The following is a 12,887-nucleotide window of genomic DNA, read 5'->3' on the forward strand; positions in this document are numbered from 1 at the left end:
GTGGCTCAGAGGTTAAAGCGTCTGCCTCCAATGCGGCAGACCCGGGTTCGATCCCTGGGTCGGGAAGATCCCCTGGAGAAGGAGATGGTAACCCATTCCAGTATTCTTGCCTGGAGAATCCCATGGACGGAGAAGCCTGGTAGGCTATAGGCCATGGGGTCACAAAGAGTTGGACATGACTGAGCGACTTCACTTTCACTTTCACTTTACCTACTCTATAAATCAACTTTGAATTGAGAAATAATAAATTCATTTTTAGAAAATCCAGAGATTTTATCATTCATCTCTCCGAATTTTTACCTTTTAAGAAAATGTGTGGTAAGATTAGCCTCTCTGTGTGAATTAGCTAATTTGGTAATAGTTCTGCTGTGGCATTATGCACTTTAAAATACAAAATGATTTTCCTCTGAATGCAGGCCTTGATTTTCAAGTCTTTCACGGTGTTCTGTGGGAGTTAATGTTCCCTCCCTTGTTGTTTAACATTCCTGGCAGAGACGTTTCCTCTATATAGCTTTGTCACATCATTTTCTCAAGTTAGGTCTCCTTTTAGGCTGGTTGAGGTGCTTAAATCCCTTACGGAAAGAATGAAACAGAAAACTGAAGGTATTGGTTTCAGATTTTGAGATTTGCTCTATAAAGGGATACATTCATTATGTTTATTCATTGACTCTTAAATGTGCCTTTGTTTCTTATTAGATAAGTCTTCCTTCTCTGTAGTTTTGTGATTTCTTCTGTACCTTTGAAAGCATGAGAGAAGTGCCTCTTCCAGTAACAAAACAAAAACACTGTAGTTTAAACCAAAAAAATTCCCAGATGTCAGTGTTTCAGAATGATTTTTTCCTGATAAGGATCAAAGTTTTCAGAATATTTTCAGAAATTGTTAGCAGTTTATAATTTGGCCTCCATGTACAAATTTCCTTATTCGGTAGTTAAAATGGATTTGAGAGGTAGATTAGTAGGAATATTCATTGGTTTATTACAATTACAGTGCTTGAAAGTTCTTAGAATAACAACTCCAGATCCTACAAGACGTTATTGTTGTTTTCCTAGAACTAGTACTATAATTGTCTTTGCAAAAAGTGAAATGATTTGTTTGTTTGAACTTAGGGTTACTCTAAAAGGAAGTATGTTAATTGCTCATTTCCCCCTAAAACAAAACCTTTGATTTGAGATAATAGTTTTTTTATTAATATTGTAATGTGAACTTTAAATGTGTGAGAAGGTTCAGTTCAGTTCAGTTGCTCAGTCATGTCCGACTCTGTGACCCCATGAATCCCAGCACACCAGACCTCCCTGTCCATCACCAACTCCCAGAGTTCATCCAGACTCGTGTGAGAAGATAGTAACTTCCTTTTCATATTTCTTTTACAGCTTGTAAAAATTAAAATGAATAAACTACGGCAAAGTTTTAGGAGAAAGAAAGATGTTTATGTTCCAGAGGCCAGTCGTCCACATCAGTGGCAGACAGATGAAGAAGGAGTTCGTACTGGAAAATGTAGCTTCCCAGTCAAGGTAAGACCTCACGTTTCTATAAATTCCATTAATTAGGACAGTTAGAAGAAAACACTTCAAAAGCTAATCTCTTTATATTCTGCTTCAATGACAGAATTAGTAAGAAGAAAAATAGATTATAATTAATGATTTTTCTCCGTTTGTTTATTTATTTTTAAATATATATGTTTTATTGACTTGCATTGTTTCAGGTGCACAGCAAGGTGGTTCAGTTATACAAATACACATATATTTTTGAAACTATTTTCCACCATAAGTTACTACAAGATACTGACTATAGTTCCCTATGATATACAGTAAACCTTTGTTGCTTGTTGCATATCTATTTCTTTATTAGAAATCTAGCATTCTGTTTATACTAAGTCAAACAAGTGGAATCAAAAATGTCATAATTTTTTAGTTAGGCAAAAATTCGTAAGTTTTCTAAAATATATATATTATACATATTTATATATATGTATACAAAAGCTTTTCTGCTACTCTTGATAAAAGCTTGGGAAAGAACAATCAACGAGAAGAGATGAAAAAATTGGAGAACATAAACTAAATGAAATGCGAGCACTGAATATGAAATAGAAAAAGTGAAACAAACTAGATAAAAGATCATCATATAGTCCAGTTGTTTTTAAACATGTCTGCTCATTAGAAACATATCTGAAGCTCTGGAGAAAAAAAGCAATACCTGAGCATTTGTAGTTTTCAAAAAATTTCAAGATACTTCTGATATGCATCTCGGTTTTAAAAAGTAATTTTAAAAGGTTTCTCTAATAGATCCTAGTTTTGGTGATACAGAATTGTTATTTTTCTCTTGACGAATCATGATACAGTGGTATTGAGTAATAGTGACATAATCACAATAGTAAAAGATTTGTTATCAGTTTTCACAATCAGTTCAGTTCAGTTGCTGAGTCGTGTCCGACCCTTTACTACCCCATAGACTGCAGCACGCCAGGCCTTCCTGTCCATCACCAACTCCTGGAGCTTGTTCAAACTCACCTCATTGAGTCGGTGATGCCATCCAACCATCTCATCCTCTGCCATCCTCTTCTCCTCCTGCCCTCAATCTTTCCCAGCATCAGGATCTTTTCAAATGAGTCAGCTCTTCGCACAGGTGGCCAAAATATTGGAGTTTCAGCTTCAACATCAGTCCTTCCAATGAACACTCAGGACTGATCTCCTTTAGGATGGACTGGTTGGATCTCCTTGCTGTCCAAGGGACTCTCAAGAGTCTTTTCCAACACCATAGTTCAAAAGCATCAATTCTTTGGCCCTTAGCTTTCTTTATAGTCCAATTCTCACATCCATACATGACAACTGGAAAAACCATAGCTTTGACTAGATGGATCTGTGTCAACAAAGTAATGTCTCTGCTTTTTAATATGCTGTCTCGGTTGGTCATAACTTTCCTTCCAAGGAGTAAGCATCTTAATTTCATGGTTACAGTCACCACCTTCAGTGATTCTGTGAGTCCAAAAAGATTAAAGTCTCTCACTGTTCCCATTGTTTCCCTCATCTGTTTGTCATGAAGTGATGGGACCAGATGCCATGATCTTTGTATTTTTAATGTTGAGTTTTAAGCCAGCTGTTTCACTCTCCTTTTTCACTTTCATTAAGAGGCTCTTCTGCCATAATGGTGGTATCATCTGCGTATCTGAGATTATTGATATTTCTCCCAGCAGTCTTGATTTCAGCTTGTGCTTCATCCAGCCCGGCATTTCTCATGATGTACTCTGCATATAAGTTAAATAAGCAGGGTGACAATATACAGCCTTGACGTACTCCTTTCCCAATTTGGAACCAGTCAGTTGTTCTTTTGAACTGCATTCAAATGGGTATATCTTTGCTTTTCTCCATTGGCTTTAGCTTCTCTTCTTTTCTCAGCTCTTTGTAAGGCCTTCTCGGACAACCATTTTGCCTTTTTGCATTTCTTTTTCTTGGGAATGGTCTTGATCACTGCCTTCTGTACAGTGTCATGAACCTCAGTCCATAGTTCTTCAGTCAGTCTGTCTATCAGATCTAGTCCCTTGAATTTATAGGTCATACCTGAATGGTCTAATGGTTTTCCCTACTTTCCTCAATATAAGTCTGAATTTTGCAAGAAGGAGTTCATGATTTGAGCCACAGTTAGCTTCCAATCTTGTTTTTGTTGACTGTAAAAATAAATCCTGTAATCAAGGAAATCTATAATCAAATCCAGTTGCCCTCAAGACCAGGTTACCTGGGGATTCCCAGTCCCCTTGTCAGATTCCCCAGGCTGTAAAGCCTTAAGTGGGGTTTACAACCTTCACAGTGGTGGGAGAATTTCTTTGGAATTATTGTTCTGTAGTCCGTGGGTCACCCACCCATAGGGTGTGGGATTTGATTTTATTGTGATTGTACCCCTCCTAACATCTTTCTGTGGCTTCTTCTTTGTCTTTGGGTGTAGATTATCGTTTTTTAGTATCTTTTTCCAGTGTCCTCCTGTTGATGGTTATTCAACAGCTAGTTGCAATTTTGGTGCTCTCGCAGGAGAAGATGAGCACACGTCCTTCTATTCTGCCATCTTGCACTGGAAGCCTTCTCATTATATTTAAATAAGAATTTCTGGTATATAATCTGAAATCACTACAAATAAGACCACTTCTGATGAAAATACTAATCCTGAAATACCTAAAAATTCTGAATTAGCAAGAATCAAGTTTTTTTCAACAGAACATGCTTGCTGATGGTGGAACAAAGGAAGTGGGTATCTGCTTTCTTAAATACAGGCCTGGTATGTTCTATAAAATCTTAAATCAGAAGAGTTAAATCAAAAGAGATTTTATCCTTAATCTTTTTTTTCTATTTGAATAGATGTTTTTATTTATTTTTTAAATTGGAGGCTAATTATAGTATTGTAGTGGTATCCTTAATCTTGTAACTTTTAATTGAGTTCATTTAAACTAATGCCTTCATTTGTCACATCAAAAAATGGAAGCTTTAAAGGTTAAGAACATAGTGAAGATCTAGAGAAGGGGGTGCCGTGTAGGTGCTTTTTGTTACTGCTACTTGAGACTAAAGAAGAATCATCTGTATTTAAGGTCATAGAAGAAATAAATGAGCGTGCTACACCGTTTAGTGAGAAGAAGCTTAAGGGGTCGCAAAGAGTCGGACATGACTGAGCGACTGACCTGAACTGAACTGATGCTATGAGATGTGTGAGGAGGAAAAAATAGAAGGAACTACACCAAAATGTTAATATCTTGAAGAAGAAACTTTAATTTGAAGTGTTAGCATTTTTCTCTATTTTTTGTATATTCTTATGTGTGAGTATTTTTACTGTTATTTTTCTCCTTTTTTACTGCCTTGGTACTATGCATGAAACATGGACTAAAGCCTCAGAAAGAAAATAGTCAATATGATTGGAAAAGTGATTTTGAGAATCTCTGGGAACTTAATACATGACTCTTAAAATACACAAATTTTCCACAGTCTCAATGATGAAACATTTTCCTAATCACCTAGCTTTGTCTATGCAATTTACTTGCTGAAACTGCTTTTATAGGAATAATAAACTTAATGTTTAATTTTAAGTGGTTAGTGTGATATTAAGATTTAAAAAAACAAACAACCCCACCTCTCTTACATAAAATCTAACACTCTTCTCTAGTGCCCCACACCCAGCCAAACAGTAGATTCATTTTGATTATACAAATCAAGTATTAAGTATTGGGGTCCTTAATGTCTTACAGAAAAAACTAAATGAACTTTTTGGCCAACCTGATATGTTGAAGTCAGTCCTCTTACACATTGCTGATTGCTTGGAGGATACTTTGCAACCTCATGGGAGGGCAATTTGGAAAATATCAGTTAAAAGTTTCAATGTACTTTTCATTTGACTAGCAATTTTACATTTGAGAATTACATCTATAGATATATACTGGTGTGAGTGATCATTCTAGCAATTTGTTTATAATAGTAAAAATCTGGAAACTCAGTTCAACATCATTCTGAGACTAGATAAAGAAATTATGACATCTGTTGAGGGGAATTCTTTGACACTTAAAAAAAGAATGAGGTAGATCTATCATCACATATTTATAAATTTTTTGAACTCCTGCTGTGTGCCAGACGGATGTTAAGTGGTAAGCAAGTAAGACATAGTTCTCACTCTGTGGAGTTTATAGTCTCCTTATGGGGGAGAGACTTTTATTTGATATCTGTGTTACTAATACATGATTACAGACTGAGATAAGTGCTTTTTATTTACTTTATTTCTCTTTTCAAAAAGTCTTTTTTTTAAATATAGCTGATACACAGTGTTATGTTGGTTTCAAGTGTACATCTAAGCAATTCAGCTATACATTCTTTGTTTACATTCTATTCTATTATAGGTTATTATAAGATGCTGAATATAGTTCGTTGTGCTATATATACAGTAGGTCCTTGTTGTTATCTATTTTATATGTAGTAGTGTACATATTTTGATCCCAAACTCCTCACTTTCCCCCCCTCCCCTTTCCCCTTTGGTAATGCTAAGTTATGGCTGAGTAATATTCCATATTGTGTGTATATCACATCTTCTTTATCCATTCATCTATCAATGGACACTTGGGTTATTTCCATGTCTTGGCTATTGTAAATAGTGCTGCTATGAACATTAAGATGTGTGTATCTTTTTGAATTATAGTTTTCTCCTTATATATGCCTAGGAGTGGAATTGCAGGATCACGTGGTAGCTCTGATTCTAGTTTTTTAAGAAACCTCCATACTGTTCTCCATAATGGCTGCACCAGTTTACATTCCCACTAACAGTGTAGGGTGGCTCCTTTTTCTTGGTGCCCTTTCCAGCATTTATTATTTGTAGACTTTTTGACATGGCTATTAACCAGATTTAGAAAAGGCAGAGGAACCAGAGATCAAATTGCCAACATCCAGTGGATCATCGAAAAAGCAGGAGAGTTCCAGAAAAACATGTTTTATTGATTACGCCAAAGCCTTTGTGTGAATCACAACAAACTGGAAAATTCTTCAACCAATGGGAATATCAGACCACCTTACCTGCCTCCTGAGAAATCTGTATGCAAGTCAAGAAGCAACAGTTAGAACTGGATGTGGAACAACAGACTGGTTCCAAATCAGAAAAGGAGTACATCAAGGATGTATATTGTCACCCTGTTCATTTAACTTATATGCAGAATACATCATGCAAAATGCAGGGCTGGATGAAGCACATGCTGGAATCAAGATTGCCGGGAAAAATATCAATAACCTCACATAGGCAGATGATACCACCCTTATGGCATAAAGTGAAGAAGAACTAAAGAGCCTCTTGATGAAAGTGAAAGAGGAGAGTGAAAAAGTTGGCTTAAAGCTCAACATTCAGAAAACAAAAATCATGGCATCCTATCACTTCATGGCAAATAGATGGGGAAACAATGAGAGACTTTATTTTGGGGTCTCCAAAATCACTGCAGATGGTGACTGCAGCCATGAAATTTTTAAAAGATGCCTGCTCCTTGGAAGAAAAGCTATGACCAACCTAGACAGCATGTTAAAAAGCAGTCATTACTTTGCCAACAAAGGTCCATCTAGTCAAAGCTATGGTTTTTCCAGTAGTCATATGTGGATGTGAGAGTTGGACTGTAAAGAAAGTTGAGTGCCAAAGAATTGATCCTTTTGAACTGTGGTGTTGGAAAAGACTCTTGAGAGTTCTTTGGACTGCAAGGAGATCCAAGCAGTCCATCCTAAAGGAAATCAGTCCTGAATGTTCATTGGGAAGACTGATGGTGAAGCTGAAATGCCAATACTTTGGCCACCTGATGCGAAGAACTGACTCATTGGAAAAGATCCTTGATGCTGGGAAAGATTGAAGGCAGGAGGAGAAGGGAATGATAGAGGATGAGATGGTTGGATGGTATCACCCACTCTATGGACATGAGTTTGAGTAAGCTCTGGGAGTTGGTGATGGACAGGGAAGCCTGGTGTGCTGCAGTCCATGGGGTTGGAAAGAGTCAGACACAACTGAGCAACTGAACTGAACTGAATTGAGTCTAACCAGTCTGATGTAATACTTCATTGTAGTTTTGATTTGCATTTCTCTAATAGCTAGCAATGTTGAGCATCTTTTCATGTGGCTGTTGGACATCTGTATGTCTTCTTTGGAGAAATGTCTATTTAGGTCATCTGCTCATTTTTTGATTGGGTTGTTTGATTTTTTATATTGAGCTGTACAAGCCATTTGTATATTTTGGAGATTAGCCCCCTTGTTGGTCATTCTGTTCGCAAATATTTTCTCCCATTCTGTAGGTTGTCTTTTTTTGTTGTTATTTGTGGTTTTCTTTTCTGTGCAGAAGTTTTTTAGTTTAACTAGGTCACATTTGTTTGAGATAAGTGCTTTTTAAAAAGGGAATCTGGTTCTCTAATAACATGTAACAAACAACATGACCCAGACTATAGGATCAGGGAAGGCTTCCTTGAGAAAGTAAAGTTTGACCTGATATCTAAAGGTTTAGTAGGAATGAATTAGGTGCAAAGAGTATATGTACATAGACATTGGTGGTGGGAGGAAAGAATGATATCAAGGAACTAAAGGAAAGCTATAGTATCGGAAGTTTAGATGAACCAGGAAAGAAGTAGGGCAAAGATTTGTAGGCCATGTTAAGGATTTGGGACTTCTAGAGTAATGGAATTTAAAAAAAATTAAAAGATGCTTGTTCCTTGAAAGAAACGCCATGACAGACCTAGACAGTGTATTAAAAAACAGAGACATCACTTTGCCGACAAAAGGTCCTTATAGTCAAAGCTGTGGTTTTTCTGGTAGTCTGGAAACTGTGGTTTTCCAGCAGTATATGGATATGAGAGTTGGACCATAAAGAAGACTGTGTGCCAAAGAATTGATGTTTTTGAACTATGGTGGTAAAGGAAATCAATCCTGAATATTTACTGGAAAGACTGATGCTGAAGCTGAAGCTCCAGTACTTTGGCCACCTGATGCGAAGAGCCAACTCATTGGAAAAGACCCTGATGCTGGGGATGACCGAAGACAGGAGGGGAAGGGGACGACAGAGGATGTGATGGTTGGATGGCATCACCAATTGATGAATGGACATGAGTTTAAGCAAACTCTTGGAGATGGTGAAGGACAAGGAAGGCTGGCGTTCTGCAGTCCATGGGGGTCACAAAGAGTCAGACATGACTGAGCCATTGAACAATAACATAGTGGTTACGAAGAGTCTGGTGAAAGATTACTAATCCAGAGGATAGATAATGGTAGGCTGGACTAGAGTGGTGACTGCTGAGATGAAAAGAAAAGTAAATTGAAAAATAAATTGAAAGATAATTGAGGCAGTAGGAATTGGAGACAGATTGCATCTAGGAAATGAAAAGGGGTAGTATTAAAGAGAATACCTAGTATCTTGTCCCAGACTGATAGAGGTGGTGATCGTTGATACAGGAAATACTGAAAGAATGTTCTCTGCATGTGCTTATGCAGAATATTGTTGTCTATCATTAAGTGATAAAGGCAAGGTACAGAACAGTTTATATGGAATGATTCTTTTTATAGTTAAATAAAAAAAAATTAAAACTTCCTGGTGGTCCAGTGGTTAAGAATCCACCTTCCAATGCGGGGGATGTGGATTGGATCACGGGTTGAGTAACAAGGATCCCACGTGCCATGGGGTAACTAAGCCCACTTGCCACAACTAGAGAACCCATGTGCTGCAACTGAAACCCAGTGCAGCCAAAAATAAATAATTTTAAGAAAAGAAAATATGTATAGAAGGGCTTCCCTGGTGGCTCAGAGGTTAAAGCGTCTGCCTCCAATGCGGGAGACCCGGGTTCGATCCCTGGGTCGGGAAGAGCCCCTGGAGAAGGGAATGGCAGTCCACTCCAGTATTCTTGCCTGGAGAATCCCATGGCAGAGAAGCCTAGTAGGGGTCCTAGTAGAAGTCCACGGGGTCGCAAAGAGTCGGACACGACTGAGCAACTTCACCTCACATATATGTAAGAAATATCTGTAAGAAGACACAGGTAATTCAGACCTCTGGTGGTAAAGAATTGGTGATTTGTTCACTTTTGAATATATGTCCTTTGGAATTAGTGGTATTTTTTTTTACCGTGAACATGTATCATATTTATAATTAGTACATATATATTTTAAACCTTATCCATAGGATTCTGAGAGGTTAAAATAATTATAGTAAAGTTAATTGAAGCACTTTTAATTGGCTACAAAATACATAGCTTTAAAGTATTTTATGTAAGATAAATAAGGCTCAGTATCTTTTTTTTTTTTCCAATTTATTTTACTTTACATTACTGTGTTGGTTTTGCCATACATTGACATGAATCCGCCACTGGTATACATGAGTTCGCAATCCTGAACCCCTCCCTCCCCATATCATCTCTCTGGGTCATCCCAGTGCACCAGCCCCAAGCATCCTGTATCGAACCTAGACTGGCGATTCGTTTCTTACGTGATAGTATACATGTTTCGATGCCATTCTCCCAAATCATCCCACCCTCTCCCTCTCCCACAGAGTCCAAAAGTCTGTTCTATACATCTGTGTTTCTTTTGCTGTCTCGCATACAGGGTTATCATTACCATCTGTCTAAATTCCATATATATGTGTTAGTATACTGTATTGGTGTTTTTCTTTCTGGCTTACTTCACTCTGTATAATCGGCTCCAGTTTCATTGACCTCATTAGAACTGATTCAAATGTATTCTTTTTGATGGCTGAGTAATACTCCATTGTGTATATGTACCACAGCTTTCTTATCCATTCATCTGCTGATGGACATCTAGGTTGCTTCCATGTCCTGGCTATTATAAACAGTGCTGCAATGAACATTGGGGTACACATGTCTCTTTCAATTCTAGTTTCCTTGGTGTGTATGCCCAGCAGTGGGATTGCTGGGTCATAAGGCAGTTCTATTTCCAGTTTTTTAATGAATCTCCACACTGTTCTCCATAGTGGCTGTACTAATTTGCATTCCTGCCAACAGTGTAAGAGGGTTCCCTTTTCTCCACACCCTCTCCAGCATTTATTGCTTGTAGACTTTCGGATTGCAGCCATTCTGACTGGTGTGAAATGGTACCTCACTGTGGTCTTGATTTGCATTTCTCTGATAATGAGTGATGTTGAGCATCTTTTCATGTGTTTGTTAGCCATCTGTATGTCTTCTTTGGAGAAATGTCTATTTAGTTCTTTGGCCCGTTTTTTGATTGGGTCATTTATTTTTCTGGAATTGAGCTGCAGGAGTTGCTTGTATATTTTTGAGATGAGTTGTTTGTCAGTTGCTTCATTTGCTATTATTTTCTCCCATTCCGAAGGCTGTCTTTTCACCTTGCTTATAGTTTCCTTTGTTGTGCAGAAGCTTTTAAGTTTCATTAGATCCCATTTGTTTATTTTTGCTTTTATTTCCAGTATTCTGGGAGGTGGGTCATAGAGGATCCTGCTGTAATTTATGTTGGAGAGTGTTTTGCCTATGTTCTCGTCTAGGAGTTTTATAGTTTCTGGTCTTACGTTTAGATCTTTAATCCATTTTGAGTTTATTTTTGTGTGGTATTAGAAAGTGTTCTAGTTTCATTCTTTTACAAGTAGTTGACCACTTTTCCCAGCACCACTTGTTAAAGAGACTGTCTTTAATCCATTGTATATTCTTGGCCTCTTTTATCGAAGATAAGGTGTCCATAGGTGTGTGGATTTCTCTCTGGGCTTTCTATTTTGTTCCATTGCTCTATATTTCTGTCTTTGTAAGGCTCAGTATCTTTCTGTGCAGTTCTCATTTGTGGTAAGAAATTGCTGGTTGGGATGTATTTTAGAGGTAAGCACAGAAGATATAAAATTTATATCTTAGAAGGACTTCCCAAGCGGCGCTAGTGGTAAATAACCTGACTGCCAGTGCAGGAGGTGTAAGAGACGTGGGTTCAGTCCTTGTGTCGGGAAGACCCCCTGGAGGATGATATGGCAACCGTCTCCAGTATTCTTGCCTGGGAAATCCCACGGACAGAGGAGCCTGCCAGGTCACAGAGAGTCTTACATGACTGAAGCAACTTAACATGCACACACAATATCTTACACAGGTAGGGCGGCTTATTTAGTGTTTTTGTTTGGTCTTTTCCAAACGGTCTTTTGAAATCCTTTCAAGATGTTCAGCTCCTCTACTGTGTGTGCCTCCCTTACCTGCCTTCCTTCCAACCCATCCCGTCCCACCCTGTCCCACACACTTACATGCAGGTGACCTAGGGTAGAATGGGAGAATCAAAGCCTGAAATGTTTCCCCTATAACCTAGAGATAGATGCATTTTCTCAGTCAAACTGGACAAATGATATCTGGGCTTGCCTTAGAAACCATGAATTCTAAACTATGATTGGTAAGAAACGTTTCCCATGTAGGCAGCTAGTAGGGTGGTGGGCATGTTTGCTGAAGGAGAACATATTTGCGGGTAGAGATGAGTTCCTTTTGAGGTACATATGAGAGTTGCACATGCAGATCCCCACTGACCAAAAGCACCATGAGCTTTGATTTTGAGGATACAAATTTTAGTGAGTAGGTGAGTTTGCGAATATGGAATCCTCAAATAATATATATAGCTATATATAAATCATCATTAGAATCATGTATCATTGAGATTGCCTGAGTGAGAAAAGAGGGCAGCCTGGGACAAATATAGAAAGGACAGGCAGCATAAACGAGTGTCTTCAAAGGAAAATAAGAAAGAGTAGCCAGAGAGACGAGAAACCAGGATAACGTAGTCTCAGACACCAAGATTTTCAAAGAAGAAAAAAGTGGTCAAATGCTATAAAGAAATCAAGTAAGAAATGAAACTTCATTAGATTAAATATTTGAAGGTCTTGGTGGTTTAGATTGGAGTCATGGGGATGGGATCTATGTTGAGTGGACGGATGCAAAATAAGGAGATAACAAATTTAGGCATTACTAATCCCAGAAGTTTGTCAGACAAGGTTATGTGATGGGAGAAGGGTTCAAGTGGGGGGGAAGTATAGCAAGAGGTAGAAGAAAACTTTTGGTGGTAATGGCTGATTGTGATGATGGTTTCTCAGTTATATATATGATTAAAAAACTCAGCAGATTATATACTTTAAATGTGTATATTTTGTTGTATGTCAGTTATACCTCAGTAAGGCAGTTAAATTTTGTTTTTCAGGAAATTTGTCTTCAAAGGAGACTAGAAAGGCAGAGTAACAAAAGGAGTGTGAAGTTGAAAAACTATGTGTGTGTATTTTGTTAAAACAGATTTATTAGATATAATTTGCATAAAGTGAAGTTTACTGATTTCAAGTGGGTAAATCACCAGTGGCTTGATTTTGTGTTGAATTTTGTTTTAAAAATGGTAGAGACATGAGCATAAAGATCTCCACAAAGAAGCATGAAGAGAGTGGATT

The 12,887-nt window shown here is 37.8% G+C and overlaps 1 protein-coding gene across 10 annotated transcripts in view; it reads left to right on the forward strand.

Annotated features, from left to right (window-relative positions):
• The window catches only part of NUMB (NUMB, endocytic adaptor protein), a 169,417-nt gene that overhangs the window by 107,530 nt on the left and 49,000 nt on the right, over positions 1 to 12,887 (forward strand). For all 10 annotated transcript variants that reach the window (XM_018053999.1, XM_018054004.1, XM_018054001.1 and 7 more), the window contains one exon: positions 1,372 to 1,512. In XM_018053999.1, coding sequence (XP_017909488.1) covers positions 1,387 to 1,512 — 126 coding nt within the window. In that variant the 5' untranslated portion in view covers positions 1,372 to 1,386. The remainder of the gene's footprint in view (positions 1 to 1,371; positions 1,513 to 12,887) is intronic.

This window comes from Capra hircus, chromosome 10 (assembly GCF_001704415.2).
Source record: "Capra hircus breed San Clemente chromosome 10, ASM170441v1, whole genome shotgun sequence".
Taxonomy (NCBI): Eukaryota; Metazoa; Chordata; class Mammalia; order Artiodactyla; family Bovidae; genus Capra; species Capra hircus.